The sequence below is a fragment of the Suricata suricatta genome, chromosome 7, assembly GCF_006229205.1.
Source record: "Suricata suricatta isolate VVHF042 chromosome 7, meerkat_22Aug2017_6uvM2_HiC, whole genome shotgun sequence".
Lineage (NCBI taxonomy): Eukaryota > Metazoa > Chordata > Mammalia > Carnivora > Herpestidae > Suricata > Suricata suricatta.
In genome coordinates this window covers 136,704,130-136,722,934 of record NC_043706.1, presented here as the reverse complement: position 1 = coordinate 136,722,934, position 18,805 = coordinate 136,704,130, and the positions used below count along the sequence as shown (strand labels likewise).

The 18,805-nt window shown below is 44.2% G+C and overlaps 1 protein-coding gene across 1 annotated transcript in view; it reads right to left on the bottom strand.

Moving 5' to 3' along the window:
• Positions 1-10,949: 10,949 nt before the first annotated feature.
• TULP4 (TUB like protein 4) overlaps positions 10,950-18,805 on the bottom strand; it is a 165,191-nt gene continuing 157,335 nt past the window's right edge. The window contains exons 14-15 of the mRNA XM_029943259.1: positions 17,420-18,802; positions 10,950-15,689 (exon numbers count right to left, since the gene is read on the bottom strand). Coding sequence (XP_029799119.1) covers positions 15,573-15,689; positions 17,420-18,802 — 1,500 coding nt within the window. The 3' untranslated portion in view covers positions 10,950-15,572. The remainder of the gene's footprint in view (positions 15,690-17,419; positions 18,803-18,805) is intronic.

Genomic DNA, 18,805 nt, shown 5'->3' with positions numbered 1-18,805 from the left:
AGACTGCTTCCCCTCCCCCCTCCCTGGGTTCCTCTTGGCCTAATACAAAAACCTTTTAAAACCAAGCCCATTCTGGTTATGTCATAATAAATATTTTTTAACGATAAACGAATGTGTCCAAATGAGATGCCTCTTTTTCCACACGTTCTATAACCACGGGATTGGGGGTGGGGTGGGCGGGGAGGCAAGGGATGAACACTAGAATATAAAATAAAAACTCACAAATTAACACGTCTTCTGTGGGACTATTTATCCAAAGACGGTGATGGTGTCATCTTTTGTGAATTTTTACAATAAAAAGTGAAGAAATAACTATTCCTCATGAGTTTCCACCCGAATCCAGGACAGGTTTACACACAAGGTTGATCTTTTATGTATTGGGAAACATTTTACAAATACACATTTTGGGGGCACCATTTACACTATTGGATATAAATTATTGGATATAGGTCCCAGAAATCTGTATTTATCAAAGCTCCCCAGGTGACTCTAATGATCATTCCTTTACATATTCTCATAATTCCCATGCTATGCTCTAATTTCACCCACTCTGCCATGCTCTTTTTTTTTATCCTATTTTTTTATAAAAGGTTTTTATTTTTAAGCAATCCTAACTGAGCCAGCCAGGCAGCCCTATCCCCGTGTTTCACGTCCTCCTTCCCCTTAGATTTTGGAACAACTTTTTGTCTGCTAGCCAAGCTCTCTTGTCAAGCCTTGCAAATATTCCTGTAACTTCTGATCATCCTGCACCCTGCACAGTTCGGTTTTAGCCTTAATTTGTTAACATCTCATGTAGTTAATAATTCGTATTTAATAATCTCTGGAGGACAAAGACTCGAGCTCAGAACCAGCTATACCCAAAATACAGTGCAGAGACACACTCTAGAAAGAGGGCTTCAGAAATCACACATGCTGATTTGTTTTCTGAAATGAGTTAGGGACTGTGAGTCCAGCATCTGCCACATTTCAAATATTTTATAATTGGCTACAGAGAGCTTCTCATTGGGGAAAATATCAATCAACCTTGAAGATACACCAGAACACTTAAAAATGCTCTGGGAAGACTTCCTAACTTCTCCAACCTCAGCCTTTTTTCTCTTTGAACCACAGGAGCCCCTGGAGGAGGACGCTGCAAGTTTTCTGGCTCCAAAATTATGGGGTGCTAATTTATTTTGTTTCCTCTTTCACCACAAAGAGCTAAAACTGCTAGATAAATCATCACATGTACACATCTGCATGTATATATATATATTATATATGATATTGTGAATATGTGATAGAATTATGCATTCTATCAATTTCATCTTTGTGAAATCTAACCTTGGCCTCTGACCAGTTCTGGACCAGTTCCCCGTGGCCTGGTGCATGACTGCTATCTAAGCAATCTCCCCACCAACATCCTGAGGATTCTCTGCCCTCTTCTGTTTGGATCCCATGTCTTTCTCTTTATTGATGATGCATATCTTGGAAGTGCTTGGAAGCTCCGTGACATCACTTTCTCTGTATCCTAGACGTCAAAGCAGTGTAAGTCCAGCCCAGATCCAATGGAGGTAACATGATTCAACCCCTTGATAGCAGTAGCATCATGCTCAGAAGAGAGGAGGGGAGTTATTTGGGGCTATCTCTGAAGATTATCTTTTATTCCCATTTCAGCACAATTTAGTTGCCCATGATTGGGGCCAGTGTGTCCCAGTCCAGACACCCGCTATATTATAGTCCTAGGGAATCAATCTCTAGTTTTCTGTTTTCCAGTTAGAGAATGAAAATTACTCAGTTGCACAGAGTGGAAAAAGATTGGGAAATTTAGCTGCTTCTCAGACTCTTGATCTATCCTTCTGGTTTTTAACTGAGGTATAGCATATATAAAATGTGCAATTTTATGTGTACAGATTATCCAAATTTTATGTTGTATTTATCTATGTAACCACCACCCACATGAAGACACAGGGCACCCAGGGAGGCTCTGTCTTATCTTTTCTCCAGCCACCCCTCCCCCAGTGGTAACCACTATTTTGGCTTCTAACACTGTAAATATATTTTTTGAATATTACATGAATAGAATTATATAGTCTGCATTCTTCTGCGCTTGTCTTTGTTTACTGAATATTATGTCTGTGAAACTATGTTGTTTCATGTAGCAGTTTTATGTTTTTGGTTTTGGGGGGTTGGGTTTTTTTGCTATATACAACGCCAATGTATGGATATAGGACAATTTATCAGTTCTACTACTGCTGATTTTTGGTTCTTATGAATATGAACATTTGTGCATATTGTGGGGGGAGTGTATGCACTTATTTTACTTGGGTTTATACTTAGTAATGGAATTGCTGGGTGACAGGTTAGGCATATAGTAGGCTTTAGTAGATATGGCCATAGTTCTCCAAAATGGCCGTGACATTTTATACTCCTACCAGCAATGTTTGAGAATTCCAACTGCTCCATTTCCTCACCAATCTTAATTTCTTCCATCTTTCACATGTGGTCTGTTGTGACCCATCTCCTTCCTGACTTTTGCCCCATCTTCTCCCTCACTTCCAAAGAAGATGCTTGTGCTGCTGGTTCATGAAATGTTTGAGAAATCTAAAGTGCAGATTGGGCTTTCCTCACTGCCGTTGGAGGATCTAGGTTTGGATATCTGTTCATTTATTTTTCTATGATTTGCAAAATTTTGTTATAGTCTCTTCTTCCATTCTCTTTGTCTTTGAGGGTTTATGAATTTAACCCAATTACTTTTTTTAACTGGCATTTCTGGGGTTTTCATGAGGTTTCAATAAAAATAATGTGTGTTTAATCTACCTTCGTTTTGGCCATGTCTTATTAACAATATCGTTTTGGTGTCCACCTCAGATAGGTACTTAATAAATGTTTGTTGAACGCCCTGAAATTACCCCTTCTACTTATCAAAAGGACCATTATCTTGTGATGTTCTTATGCAACTGAGAAAAAGGAAGCGTGTTCATTTAGTTGTGGCAAAGAGCACAGGTTCAAATCAGAAAGATGAGTGACACTTTTTTATCACAACTTTGTGATGAATATTTAATATCTCTAAATTTGGATCCCTTTCACGTGTAAAACAAGGATGACAATACTGGCTGCCTCATGGGTTTGCAGAGGATTATGCAGAGAACTTAATATAATGACTGATCTGTGGTACGAGCTCATTAAAGGTTAAATCGTCCAGGGCCATTTATATATGTCCTCTCCCAAGACTTCCAATATCCAAACTTTTACTCTCTGCAGATGACATGATACTCTACATGGAAAACCCAAAAGATTCCAGCTAAAAACTGCTAGACCTGACACATGAATTCAGCAGTCACAGGATATAAAACTAATGTACAGAAATCAGTTGCATTTCTATATGCGAATAATGAATCAGCAGAAAGAGAAATCAAGGAATTGATCCCATTTACAGTTGCACCAAAAAACCGTAAGATACCTAGGAATAATAAATCTAACCAAAGAAGTAAAAGATCTGTATTTTGAAAGCCATGCTTTCTTATTTTAAAAATTTATAGAACAGAGAGAAGTTTAGGGAAGAGAATGATATCCATTACTGGGAAATAATCACTGTTAACAATCTGAAATATTTTCTTTCTTAAAAAAATTTTAACATTTATTCATTTTTTAGAGACAGAGAGAGATAGAGTGTGAGTGGGGGAGGTACACAGAGAGAGGGAGACACAGAATCTGAAGCAGGCTCCAGGCTCTGAGCTGTCAGCACAGAGCCCGACGTGGGGCTTGAACCCACAGACTGCAAGATCTTGACCTAAGCTGAAATCAGACTCTTAGACACCCAGGAGACCCAAAATATTTTTCTTATATGTAATCCATTAAATTTATCTCCAAGTTCCTTTAGTGATTGGCTTGGATATTTCCATACCTTATAGAGCAAATTGGTAAGGTACAAACTCAAACCATACTAACTGGCTTATTAGAGAAACTGGTCTTGCCAACACTAATATCCAGCACCTCACTGGTAATGTGACAGCAGAAACTATCTTCTCTACAGCCAGGATATGGGCTGGATCCGCATTGGTCATTTCCACTCAAATAATCCATTAATCCTGCACATACCCAGTCACCTGATAATTTATGCAGATGTCACCAGGCTGGCCAACTCTCACTTGCCCTCTGCTGATTCAACTTCTTACTTAAGAATAAGACAGAACAAAAACTCACCTTCAAGCCAAGGCGATGTATGTGTTCCCAGTCCTTGTGCAATCTTTCCTTAGAATCTGGCACAGCTACAACGCACATACTGCTTCCCAAATGCCACGCCCAAGGCTAACTGTTGTCCCCTATAACTGTGTTTTCCATCAACCTTTAATATTGTACAAAATTAGAAAATCATATAAACTATTTGGAATCCTGCTTATTTACTTATGAATATAGCGAAAATCATTACGCAACCTCTTCTTAAATATCATTTTGAATGTTGCACAGTGTTCTAGTTCAGGGATGTACTTAACCATTCCCCTCTTCTTGGCCATTTTGTTCCTTTGGTTCTTTTGCTATTACAAATAATGCTGTGAGGTACCTGGGTGGCTCAGTCGGGTAAGTGTCTGACATGATTTCAGCTCAAGTCATGATCTCATAGTTCGTGAGATCAAGCCCCATATCAGGCTCTGCACTGACAACAGGAGCCTGCTTGGGATTCTCTCTCTCCCTCTCTCTCTCTGCCCCTCCCCTGCTCATGTTCTCTCTCTCCAAATAAATAAGCATTTAAAAATAAATAAATAAATAAAGCTGCAATGGGCACTTTCATACACAAATCTTTGAATTTCAGATTATATCCTTAGGATCAGAAATGAAATTACTGGATCAAAAAAATATATAAACGTGGGTCACCTGAGTGGCTCAGTTAGTCAAGCAGCTGACTTCAGCTCAGGTCATGATCTGACAGTTTATGAGTTCAAGCCCATACTGGGCTCACTGCTGTCAGTGAAGAGCCCACTTCTGATCATTCCTCTCTCTCTGGCCTCCCCCTCTTGCATTCTCTCAAAAATAAACATTTTATTTTTTATTCTTATTTTTTTTTAAATAAACATTTAAAAAAAGAATATAAATGTTAAAGAAAAACATCTTTATAGTGTAAACTTTCATATATATAGGGAGAAGAGTTAATAAACCTTATTTGCCTATCAACCAGCCCCAAGATAGAACTGGCATTTTAAAGAGGACGCTTTCTAAATCAAAATAATAAACATCTAATGGTGGAATTTAGGGCAAAAGCTATTGGCTTAATATGTGTTGGGAAGGAGGCACTTTTCTCTAGCAAAGAGATTTTCCTGTTAATGCCTTTCAAGTCACACAAAGCAGGTAATCACTTGTTCTACCAACAAAGTTGCCTCTTCATCCTTGACAATAGTGTTGGCCAGAAAGCAGGTGTTCAATAAATACTAATGATAGACTGAGGAACATAACACTTCTTGAACTTTACCTAGAAATGGACATCCAGCTAAGAATAAAGAGATTAAAGGGAGTTACACCAACAGCAAGGAAAATTAGTTTGCCGGTATAAAGTCAGATGGCTAAACATCTTATTAATATCTAACTTTTAATATAATTACAATGAACTCAAGTCCACTTGAAGAAGCTGAGGGAGCACGGAGGCAGGTAAGAGTATGTACAAAACCACAAGTCTTTTTTCCATGTAGACTACACTCAAGTCTCATGTTCAGGATGGGAACTCAAACAGTGGGTCTCACTCACTGATGCAGACTGACAAGTTATAATACTATCGATCACAAAGTTGCCTTGAGGACTCTTAATAAGTTACCAGGCTTCTGTTCTGATTTGGTTAAATCTGATGAAAATATCATATTATACTGACAGGGTAGACCTCTATATAATCTTTTCACATCCTTGGGCTCTGTTTACGTGTGTCTTTTCCATTAGAATACCAACTCCTAAAAAGCAACAACTAGGAGTGCCTGGGTGGCTCAGTTGGTTAAGCATCCAACTTCAGCTCAGGTCATGATCTCATGGTTCGTGGGTTCGAGCCCCGTGTTGGGCTCTGTGCTGACAGCTCAGAGTCTGGAGCCTGTCTTTGGATTCTGTGTCTCCCTCCCTCTCTGACCCTGCCCTGCTCATGCTCTCTCTCTCTCAAAAATAAAATAAAACATTAAAAAATTAAAAAAAGAAAGCAGGATCTGATTTTTACTCAAATTAAAATTTTCAGTAACTAATATTATCTGGGATTTAATGTTTGTTAAGATAAAAACAAAATGAAAGGGCCTCACATCTGCCCCAATGTTCATTTTTAAGAAACTGAAGTATAGTTGACATACAATGTTACATATATCTTCTGTTTCAGGCGTACAACACAGTGATTCAACAATGTTCACCTTGGGAAGTATAGTTACCATCAGTCATTATACAAAGTTACTACAATATTGTTGACTATATTTCTACTCTGTACTTTTCATCCCTGTGACTTCTCTATTTTATAATTGGAAGTTTATACCTCTTAATCCCCTTCACATATTTGCTCATCCCCCAACCCCCTCCCCTCTGGCAACCACCAGTTTGTTCTCTGTATTTATGAGTCTATTTCATTTTTGATTATTTGTTTGGTTTTTTAGATTCTACATATAAGCGAAATCTTAAGATATTTCTTTCTCTGACTTATTTTACTTAGCACAACACCCCCTAGATCAATCCATGTTGTTACAAACAGCAATTTTTCATTTTTTATAGCTGAGTAATGTTCTACTGTGTGGGTGTGTGTGCATACGGGATATATATATTCTGCGTCTTCTATATCCATTTGTATATCACTGGGGACTGGATTCCTTCTGTATCTTACCTATTGCAAATAATGCTGCAATAAACATAAGGGTGCACATACCTTTTCAAGTTAGCATTTTCATTTTCTTTGGGTAAATTACTAGATTGTGTGGTATTTTAGTTTTTAATGTCTGAGGAACCTCCATACTGTCTTCTTTAGTGATTGCACTAATTTGCATTCCTACCAACAGTATATCGGTGTTCCCTTTTCTTCATATCCTCACCAACACTTGCTTAAAATTTTTTTTAATGTTTATTCATTTTTTGAGAGACAGAGCACGAGTAGGGAAGGGCCAGAGAGAGAGGGAGACACAGAATCTGAAGCAGGCTCCAGGCTCTGAGCTGTCAGCACAGAGCTTGACAAGGGGCTCGGGCCCCTGAACCACGAGATCATGACCCGAGTTGAAGTCTGAAGTCAAATGCTTAACTGACTGAGCCACCCAGGTGACCCAATACTTGTTATTTCTTGTTTTGTTTTTCTGTTTCATTTTTTAATTCTATTCATTCTGACTGGTATGATGTGCGATTTATAAGGATCTATATGCTTACGTATGTATATTCATGCATTCCGAGTTTTGTTCCTAGAGAGCTGGCTGCTAAAGTAATGTTACCAGGATGCCGTTGCATTCACCTGTTAGCTACTGTTCTCATAAGGAGGGTAGGGTGAGAAGGACAGCAGCCAGAGGACAGAGACTGCTGCGGGGGCAGAGGCAGCGGTGACTATGTTGGGCACGGGCAGCCGCGCTACTTAAATGGGAGCACAGAGAAGTCAGAGCTGATAAAGCTGCCACTTACATTTCACACTTACCACCCCTTCTACTGAGATGCGTGCAGCTGTGGTGAGATCAGTAGAGAATTCGATGTTCTGGGAGCTTCTGGAAACAGGTCACCTTTAACAGTCACACGCTGCTAAACTCTCTCAAAGTTGCCTTGCCTCCATCCCTTCCCCTCCAGGGGGATTCAGAATCCGCTTTCCTCCTCAAGATGGTACTACCATGTACAGGTGGGAACATTCCTGTTTAAATATTGCAAAAGCAAGCAGTGTGGCCAGAGCACAGCCCTGTTACGGGGGGAGCATGATGTCCCCGGACGAATCTCTGTCAGTGAAGAGAATCATTGTTCCAACTCTGCCACAGAAGCTTTGAAGCTTTCAAGAACTCACTGTGAGCACTGCAGGAAGTGTTTATGTCCCTTGGGGGTGCACTCAGGCAGTGAAATCAAAATGGGGTTTATGGTAAAATGTTAAGGTAGCTAGAATATGACCTCCAGAATAGTTCCTCAGTATTTTTCTTGTATTGCCGCTAGTGGCTCTTCACATTTTCCCTTTACTCTTGTTTCTTTTTTTAAAGTTTTATGTTTTAAATGTTTATTGTTGAGAAAGAGAGAGAGTGATAGTGAGAGAGAGAGAGAGAAAACAGCAGGGGAAGGGTAGAGAGAGAGAGAGAGAGACTCAGAATCCAAAGCAGGCTCCAGGCTCTGAGCCCTCAGCACAAAGCCCAACACGGGGCTGGAGCTCATGAGCCATGAGGCAATGACCTGATGGAAGTGGACGCTTAACTTACTGAGCCACCCAGGTGCCCCCCTTTACTTTTTATGAGAGTACACATACCTTCTCCATTTTTGCAAATCCAAATTAGAAACTGGGGCAAGATGCACCATCTCTTACCTCTTGTGTACTTAAAAGTAGAATTAGGGGCACCTGGGTGGCTCAGTCGGTTAAGTGTCCAACTTGGGCTCAGGTCAATGTCTCTTCTGAACTCTTGCACAAAAAAAAAGTTCTTGTCATTTCAGTTGCCAAAAATAGAGCCAAGTACTGAGAATATTCATCTGACCTAAAAGTCAGCTAGCAAATGATATCCCCCGGGGAGCCACCTAGGGGCTACGCAAGTGGAATGGGGACCAGGCTTCTCTGTTTTCCTCGGAGGCTCCCAAGCCCCTCGTGAGGGCCTCCCTGGGAGAGGCCACTAGAGAGAAGCGAAATTGAGCCCGTTGGCTCCAGGGAGACAGCCCAAGCGTCAGGGCTCCCGCAAGCTGATCTAGAGGTTCTTTTCTCACTTTTGTGGAAACAAAGACCGACCATACAAAGACAAGCGAACGCTGTGTGTGCAGCGCTTGGTGTGACAAGGGAGTCGGCCGTCGTCACTCTTGTTCTGGCAGAGACTCCAGGGCAGGCAGGGTGGGAAGGTTCTTAGGGAAGAAAGGAATGGCTTCAGGTGTGGGGAGGGGAGGCTGACCAGGGGCGGGGCGCCCATATGATTCCTTAGGCCTGCATATTTGGCTTTCATTGCCTGCTCCTAAACTGGAAACAGGAACAAAAATTAGAGGTGCTGTTAGTTATTAATCCAGTCCTGGCTCTCTGGGGCCAATTATTACAGAGGTTACTGTGTGACTCCCGGAACTGTTACTGGAGATAGCAGTCTGACGTCAAGCAAGCTGGCTTCCTGGGATGCTTCTTGTGGATTGTAAGTCACTTTTTGTAGACAGTCTGGCCACTGTCCATTTATGTATTCAGTCTCTCAGTTTAAATAAGCAAATTTCGAATTCTCTTGATTTTTATCATAATGAAATAAACTTACTCCAGTGAACAATAAATTGGCATAAGTAAGATTGTCTTACAATTGATAATTATACTTTTAATCTTTTTTAATGTTTATTTTTGAGGAGGAGAAAGAGCATGAGTGGGGGAGGAGCAGAGAGAGAGGGAGACACGGAATCCGAAGCAGGCTCTAGGCTCCAAGTGTCAGCACAGAGCCTGACAAGGGGCTTGAATTCAAGAACCGCTGTGCATTCTTGGGATGGCAGGATGCAGTCTCCATGAAGCAGTCGTTTCTCTCCTGCAAGGAGTTTTTGGGGCTCAGGTATGAGAGCTAAACTGGCCCCCTATGCCTTTATCGATGGCGGGAAGAGAATACTGAACGCAAGGATAAACACAGAACGCTCCTTGCCATAGAAGCAGAAAGGATTTCCTAAATTTTCTCACCAGGGCTTTAGAAATGAATCACCTCTAGACCCTGACTGTCACCGAATGGCCCCAAGGCGGACAAGGGGCTGGTGGTGAAGGCGGTCCTGCACGCAGGCCCGCAGCACGGACCCTGACACAGCCCCGCTGTCTGGGGTTTGGTCCCTTGTGTTCTTGAGGGGAGGGCAAGAGGGAGCTTGTGTTCAGCCCAGCCTCCTTGCTACCTGGTTTAAGTAACGAAGCCAGAATGCATGTTAAGTTGGAGCTCCCAAGCTTTCACGATAAAATGTTTTGATTCCTGGACATAATTCAGGTCATTTAGCCTTGTGTAAAGCCCAGGTTTATAGTTCCCACCATTATTTTAAGACTTAATGCAGGATTGGAATTTGTTAAGAGTTGACCGTGGTCTCCTAAAGCCTGAGTGATCACATCAGTTTTATTTCTGAAAAAACCAAAGGGCAGCTCTGTAAATGTGCACGTGGACTGCAGTGTTACAGAAGAGCATCCGGCAGCCGCATAGTCCCCGCCTCCCTCAGGGAGGTCACGACGGATGGAACTCTAGGGCACAGCAGGGAGGTGCTGAGCAATGACTCCAGTTAACGGTTGGGGGGAACTGAGAGTCGAGTCGCTCACAACCTCGTTTTCCTGTTTCCTACAAAGTAACAAAGAAAGTGTCCATGTATCTAACCGTGTATCTAACATCCCTGATCTTGTGGTCCTAGGACAGATGCATCCTGAATTGGGTCTTTAAAAAACAAGGAAAACAGAACAACGCAGCAAGAAGACAGCACAGCAGGGTGCCTGGATGGTCAGTTAAGTGGTCAGTTAAGTGTCAGACTCTCAATCTCAGCTCAGGTCATGATCTCATGGGTTGTGAGTTGGAGCCCTGGGTTGGGCTCTGTGCTGACAGTGCAGAGCCTGCTTAGGATCCTCCCTCTCTCTCTCTCTCTCTCTCTCTCTCTCTCTTTCTGTTCCTTCCCCACTTGTACCCTGTCTCTCAAATTAAACATTAAAAAAAAAAGAGAGAGAGAGAGAAGACAGTACAGCATCGGATCTCTCAAAAACAGCAACAGTGACAAGGACCCAGGGTGTCCACTAAACGTTGGCAGTGACCAGGGCGGGAAGAAACACTGGATGGTGGGTCATGCCAGTGGAGAGCGGCGATTTCTTCTCCGAGGATTCAAGACCCACACCTGAATTCTGCACACAAGTAGTTTTTTTTTTGATCTGCAAAATTTTATTAAGCAATAGCTGGACAACTTTTACAACTTCAAATCATCAAGAGAAAAAAATAGGGAGATTAACCCATCTCAGTAATAAAGACAGAAAATAATTTGGACAAACCACATCATTTTGAATGCAAACCATTAATGCCTTCTAGAATACCTCCCGCACAATCTAATACACAAAATACATAAGAAGAAAGGCAAATAAGGGTGAGCTCGTTAGAATGCAAGTGGGAATCTCAACAGATCTTGCCTGGAAAATAAAACAAAGCAGGATGCTGAAAACTGAAAAACAAACCAACACTGCAGGGACTGAGACGCACGGAGCAGCGCGCGATTCCCAGGGTTTGGATAAGAACACGCTGGTGGTCTGGTTTGGTCTGGGACCTGTGCACCTGCATCGTGCACTTACAGTTTAAAAAAAAAAAAAAGGAAAAGGAAAATGCCAGTAGTAATAAACTCAGAAATTATGTCCAAATTTACAGTACCAAAATAACGCATTTATAAACAAATGCGAAAACAATACCCCTTTGGTAAATAATACAGTGCCTTTTTCAGTCAAACGCAGAACCCATGCTTTTCTACAACACGAAATAAAATTTATCTACAACAACGAGATCTTAGAACCCTACCCCTCCTCCTTAAAAGACCTTGTAAACAGAAAATACTGGTACAAGTTACAAGAAAATTGCACAAAGCCAAAGAAATGAAAACAGAATAAGCCACAACCCTTCAGAGTTTTATCGGCCGGAGCTAAGGAAATACACAAATGGTGAGATCGGAGCTGTGTGCTGTTACCAAATCCCAGGAACTCATCCAGCATTTTTGACACACTTTGTCTCACTACCTTTGTTCACAACTATTGACTAGGCCAGGGGACGGACGGCCTGCACAGGGACGCGATGGGGTCCTTTCAATCTTTTCAACTTGAGGACAGTGTGACACTGTTGAACACACTCGAGGACTCAAAGCAGCCTGGGCGTGTACTCCTTTGTTTTTTTTCAACCCACTCTATGGCTTTTTTGGGGCAAATGGTGACTTATTTTAGGGCTGTTCTCAAGGGTGTGCATGAGCAGAGCGCACTCATGGCAGGCTCCTGTCTCATTTGGAACTGTAGCTTTGGTGTAATTTTACGAGAACATGACTTCAAATGCGTTTGTTTCTAGAGGTGAACCTGCTAAACAGTATTTTAAATGCACTGGTTTACGTTCACTAGATAGCTCATCCATGCTGGAAAAGAAATGTTTCTCTACAAAAAGAATTATTTCGAAACACACCTGCCAGGGTTGTAAAGTAGAATGAGGAAACGGTCGCATTTTGAGCCGTCAGGCTGTCAGAGCTGGACAGTTTAGAATTTTGCCCAGGTCATTCCTTTCATTTTACAGATGGACAAATTCCTTTCATTTTATAGATGGACAAATGGAGGCCCAAGGTCATCCTCCAATCCTGTGGCAGAGCAAGCTTGACCCCAGGGTCAAGATGACTACAATGTGAATAAACATGTTTTTGCAGGTCCTCATGGGACACTCAACCAGGGAGCAATGGACATGGGGGGAAAGACTCACCTGTGAAATCCTGGCTTACACAGCCATTAGAGCCTTCACCTCCTCCTGCTTCCTCGGCATCAACTTTTCCTAGTACATATATTCAGTGGATACACTGTACCCAAATCTGTGCCTTTGGTTTGATGAGGTTAGAAATGAAATAAATTTAAAATTGGTTTTTATGTCTCAATACACTCCTTCCCTGGAAAAGGCATGGATTCTTATGCAGCTGACTGAGCTAATGTTTTCAAATTTAGAGATTCAATGAGGTATCTTAATATTCATAAATTGCTATATAATAGGCGTGTTTAAAGTACTGACTTGAGTAGCATTTAACAAATTGAGACCGAATGAAAACAAACCATCACCATTGACCTTCCAGCCGCCACCTTCCCAGCACCGCAGACGCGCCTGCGCACGCGTGGTTGGCGGTCAGGGCTCCTCCTCTGGGCTGGACCACGGAGCCAGGCACCTGCCGCGTCTTCAGGGGTCGAGTCCTGGGTACGCACAGCCCCCAAGACTGGGCTTCTGTCTCCGCGTGCACAAGAGACCTTTTGGGGAGTGAGCCGAGAATTTAGGAAGTTCAATTATTCGCTACAAATATTCACCTTCTCTCCACAAATGTATTTGTAGTTTTTATTCCAAGGATTTCCTCTTATATTTGCTCTTAGTAAGAAAAGTTCAGAAATATATCTTTTCTTGGTCTTTGTACCTCAGAAAGTCAATCGGACTTTGGAAAGTGGACACTTGCTGACAATAATGCCTTCCTCTGCTACTCTCCTTCTAATGAGTCTCCTCTTTTCATTTCATGGCACCTTTTGTTTTTAATTAAAAATAAAACATTGGAAAGAAGGGACAATATTATTTTAGCACATGTCATCTCAAAGAAATCTACTCCTCTGTGTATAATCAATACTACAGGATGCAAAAAAAAAAAAATACTTCTAAAGAATAGGGTATTTTCCCTCCAATTAGAACAAGTTACAAATTGTCCAGCTAAAACCTCCTTCTAGCATATCCTCTTTATTTCTTGCAGCAAAATACACTGCCACCAAATAACTCATTACAGACATACTATTTTTCTAAATAAATAAAATGGGTATAACTCACCAATACATAGTAACAAAATGATTCCTAGGAAAACTATTAAAGCAAGATAAATAACCATCTCTTGGACAACAAAACAGGGGCACTGCATTTAAATTATTTTAGAAACAGGCCATAACCATTATTGCACGACTACTACGAGCACTGAAACATTTTACCAAGCTACAGAAACCCCGACAAAATAAGTATGTAACTGTGAATACATTGCTAAATTCTTTCTGGAGGAATTTACCCACAAAGAATCAGGTTCAATATTTTAAAATATATGATGGGAAACTCTGATGTCAGCTGGGAGATGTCCTTGTCCGTGTCCTTCGGGGTCTGGAGAAAATGGTGAGTGATTTCATCTTGCTCTGGGGAAGGAATGGGCCAGTTTCTTTTCTAGGTTTTAAACAAAACAAGAAATGTAAAAATACGTATTTTCAAAAGACTTTTCCATAGTGTCTTCATTTGTGCCAAACAAAACCCAAATTGAGGGCCCGGTGCCAACATGCAGCTCTTGTCCTCCTGCCCTACACACCACGGGTACAGTGACACAATGATGACCCGGGTTCTGGTGTCAGGGCTAAGACTGCCCAAAGTGTCCCCTGAGGAGGAGGCAGCGGCAGGAGAAGATAATCCAGGGGAGTGTGTGTGTGTGTGTGTGTGTGTGTGTGAGCGAGAGAGCGAGCGAGCGAGCGAGCCTGCTCTCAAGGATTATAATTTCAATAATGTGTTCCCAGTGGTTTATCTCCTCAGTAAACAGTTTTCCCTCCTAGTTACTTTTTTCTAAGAGATGACTATACCTCTAGCTTTTAATACCCTGGCAAATGCTTAACATTTTCTTACATTTCTAAACTATTCGAAAACATTTCTGGTCAAGTGAACTGTAATGTGGCCGAGAAGGGGGAAGGAGAGCTTTCCAATGAGAATCATTAGCACTCTTAGGACAAGAAAGTATGGAACACTCATCTATGGGAAAGAGAAGGTCTTCTGCCACCTTTTCCAGATTGAACAATAAGATGGGGGAGGGGATGAAGGCTGTTTTCCAGCAAGTGGGTATCTAGTGACTTCCAGCGCACTAGGTGACAAAGTCACTTCCCCACCATACGTCAGATCTTTCCATTTTGTCTCTTACCTACTCCCGAAGGCAAGCACACTGCACGATCGTTACGGAACCTACGGAATTCGGACGCGTTAGAAAACTAGCGGAGTCTTCGCTGTAAACATCGGGCAGAGGGGAGCGCGGCCCTGTGCTGCTTCCAGTCCCACTGAATAAACCACCCAGGCGTCCAGGCGCAGAAGCTCCTTCCTCCTACGTCATCACCAGCGACTTTTACTTAGAGCACCACTGGATAAGCCCGCTGCTGTGAGTCAAACCCAGTGCACCTGCCAGAACGCCCACACACCCTTCATTCATCAAGTAACATTATTATACGTGTGAACCGAATTCCCCCCTAAGAGAACCTGTACCTTCAGGATTTTTGGTTGTTCTTTTAGAAGTCTTTTGTTTTCACACTAGTGGTTACAATGAGGAGGAGGAATAACCTAGAGGCTGTGGAGAAGGAAGACGCACACTCCCTAGCCTACAAGAGCAGCGGGCGGAAGGCTGCCTCCCTCCCTCCCGAAGAGCCCCTTGCCCAGCTGCTGACAGAAGTGGACACATTAGGACATTACCACAGCAACTAGGCTTCCAAAAAGAACACCAGGTGCCTCGCACCCTTGCTTCTAAATACCCCTCTTCTGTACTCTCTTGTTTAAAAAGAAGAAAAACAACAAAGGATTATAAAAGCCCAAACAAACAATAACAACCAGAGGTCAGTCCCCTCTCCTGGGCCTGACACATTCTTCCAGTTTTGCTCTTGTCTTCTGGGCCCCTGGCCCCCGGGTGACTCCTCGGGCATCGCCCGTCAGGCCGCTCTGCAAAGGCTCCTCTGCCTCTCTCTCCAGCCCAGCCCGGCCTTGTCACTTCAGGCGCTGAGTCACGTTGGCCAGGGCGACCGCGAAGGCCTGCACAGCGGAGAAGGGGTACTGGAAGTCCAGAATGTACGCGCTGCCGTCAATCCTTCCAAACTGCATCACCTGGCAGGGCGGGGAGGACAGAGAAGCAGACAGATTGAAGGAAAACAAGGTGGGAAACAGCGCAGCCGCCTGTGCGGCTCCTGAGGGAAGAAGACGGCGCAGTCCCGGGAGAGACCTGTGTCACCCGTGGTGACTGCTCAAGCTCCACGAGCTAACTACGGGTTTGTCGGAGATGCGGGGGGGAGCACGGTAAATATGTGAAGGGAAGATAAGGAGCAAAAATTCAGAGCACGGAAAGCTCACTGGTCAAATGAAGTGGCTTTCCCACCAAGGAAACAGAAAGGGGAAAGAAAAAGCATGAAGGAGAATCTACAGGCTGACAGAAGGTTGAGAGAAACATCAACTGTAATGATCAAGCGTCACGGGCCAGAGAGGGCAAAACAGTCTGCCTCCGTCCACAGTGCTCCGTCTCGTGAGCTTGCTTTCTGTTGTCATTTCAGTCTTACTGGGACCACGCCGCAGCTATATAGCGTTTTACGTGCATATGTGGATATTTATATAAACGTTACACTTATGTAAGGATTGTATTATATACTACATGTAAGTTATGAATATTATATAAGCAGAAGTACTTATATGAATACATATATCTGTTTATGGTCTTTCTTCCATTTTGGTAAACTCCACATGAAGACAAGGACTTTCTCTATTTTCCTCATCGCTCTGCTGTCAGCACTTAGAGCAATGTTGGCAAACTCTCTGTTAAAGGGCTGGTGGCAAATATTTCAGGTCTTGTAGGTCACAGGGTCTCTGCCAGAACTCTGTGTCGTAGGACAACCGCAGCTTAGATAATACGTGGGTGTGTGGGCAGGACTGTTCCAATGAAACTTCATTTATAAAAAGAGGCAGCAGGTCCAGCTGGTCTGGGGGCCACAGTTTGCTGACTCCCGGCTCAGAGGGCTGCCGGGCACACAGCAGGTGCTCAACAAATACTTGAGTAAATTAATGAAAATGAGACTTAAGTATGGAGGGGAGGGAAGCCCCAGCACGGCGGAGAAGTGTGGTTCCGGAACAACACGGCTACGTGGCAGAGTGAGAGCCACCACTTCAGGCTGGAGCAGGCGGAGCTGGACACTCACCTGGCGTGTTTGGCTGTACTGAGAAGAGACTTACATTCCGCTGCCAGAGAATCGGGGAAGGATATACTATAAATACACAGAAGCAAGCAAACACTGGGTAATTATTAGGTCTGGGGGAAAAAACCTATATAATAAAAAAGGAAATATAATTAAGCCGTAATACATGGCTCAGCTATAAATCACATATACTGGCATAACGAGACAACCAAAGACTCGGACTTAGTTAAGAAAAGGGGGAAGTTCACATGTGTGTGCATATGGTGGTGGGGGGGGGAAGGTGACGAAAATGCTCACATTCCTCAGAAAACAGTTACTGCATGACGTGAGAAACTGAAAAAATAAATGAGATGGGAACACGGTCTTAACAAATACAGTGTGCCGAATACCAGAAAACAACGTTGAAAGAATGTATCTCTGGCAGAGCAGGTTTTGTGAGTGGGCAGGGGGCTGGGCAGGGGCCTGCTAGTTTTCCTCACAGATCACGCAGAATCGGCCACACTCAAGAGGGATCAGCTGTTTTCCATTATTCCCCGTTTGGCTCCCGGAAGGCCAAAGCACTGATATCCTTCACCAGGTTTTTAACAGCCCACAGAGCCCAGTCAAGGCCAGAGAGCAGTGATTCCGGCCACGCCCCCGAACGTCCTTTCTTACCTGCCGCCCCTCCAGCTCGATCTGGAAGTTCTTTGCCGACTCCTGGGTCACACGCCCCCCGAAGTCCAGCTGGTACACCTGCGTGGCCTCGTTCCACAGAGGCTGCTTGTTGGCCATGACGTACACGAAGCCCTGGCTCCCCAGCCGGCCGTCCTCCTTCTCGCTGGCCTTCCGGCACTTGAACTCCTCCAGCTCGCTGGCCGTGCGCAGGCTTCTCTTGCTCTTCCAGCCCTTCTTGCTGCCCTGGCTCTGGTTCATCAGCTCATCCCCGCTGATGAACAGCTCGGGCTCGCTCTCTGAGCTGTCTTGGAATTCATTCGTTTTATTCAACTTCTTCGACTTCAGTTGGTCTTTCTGACTCTTCACTTTCTTCTTCTCTCTCCCCAGACGAGGGCTGGAGATCAGAGAATTAAAGTCACTCAAAGTCCTTGCCTCCTTCTTCACTTTGCCTTCCGTGATGGCCTGGACATTTCCTTCCTCTGCTCGGCTGTCCAGGCGCTTCCGGTTCTTCTTCCCGAATTTCTCTGTCCGCTGGGGGACCGGGCTTTCCGTCAGGGAGAGGACTTCTTGGAAGTTGTCTGTGGTCTCTACCATCACCTCTGTACCCAAGTGGCTTTGGAGGTCGGTGGGTGGTGGGGACACGAGGGGCTTCTCCACCACCAAGTGTGCCTTGGGGGGCAGAGTGCCCTGGGGGTTTTGCACGGGCGGGCAGGGGCTGTAGGAATTCCAGGGGTGCAAGGCGATAGGTGGCAGCTGTAAACTCGAGCAGGTGCTGCCTCCCGGATACATGGGGGGCAAGGTGCAGTAGGAGAGGCTGGGCGGGTAGGCTGGCTGGAGCGTCACTGCGGGCTCCTGGGGTGCAAACTGGGTCGGGGACAGGGCATCCTTAGGGGAGCAGGGGGTCTGCACTCCCTGCAAAGGGGGTGTGCTATAGCTCCCTGGATACGGCATTCCCATCCCATAGCCTGTTTGGAAAGTGGCAGTAGGGCTGGCAGGGGCCTTCGGGGAGACGAAGGGCACTCGGGATACATCCAGGTGCTGGCTTTGACCTACTATCAGAGGGGGCAGTTTCAGGGGATTGGGCACTGCAGTCTGTGCTGTCCTTTCCTGAGGAACCCAAATGTCCTCCCCCAGCACAGGGTCCCACTGGTAAGGGGGTGGCCGTTTGACGGCCACAGCAGCTTCAGTCAGCGTGGGGTGCCTCAGAGGCTTCTCGACCTGACAGTGCTGGGCCAGCGCCTCGTCCTCGGTGAAGGCCGAGTTGACGTAGTCAGCACGGTCGCGGCCGCTGTCAGGCGGGCTCAGGAGGCTGTAGGACGACTGGGAAGTCAAGGGCGAGGTGCTGGCGGCATGCGCCAGGACCGAGCCCGGCTGTGTGCCCCCAGG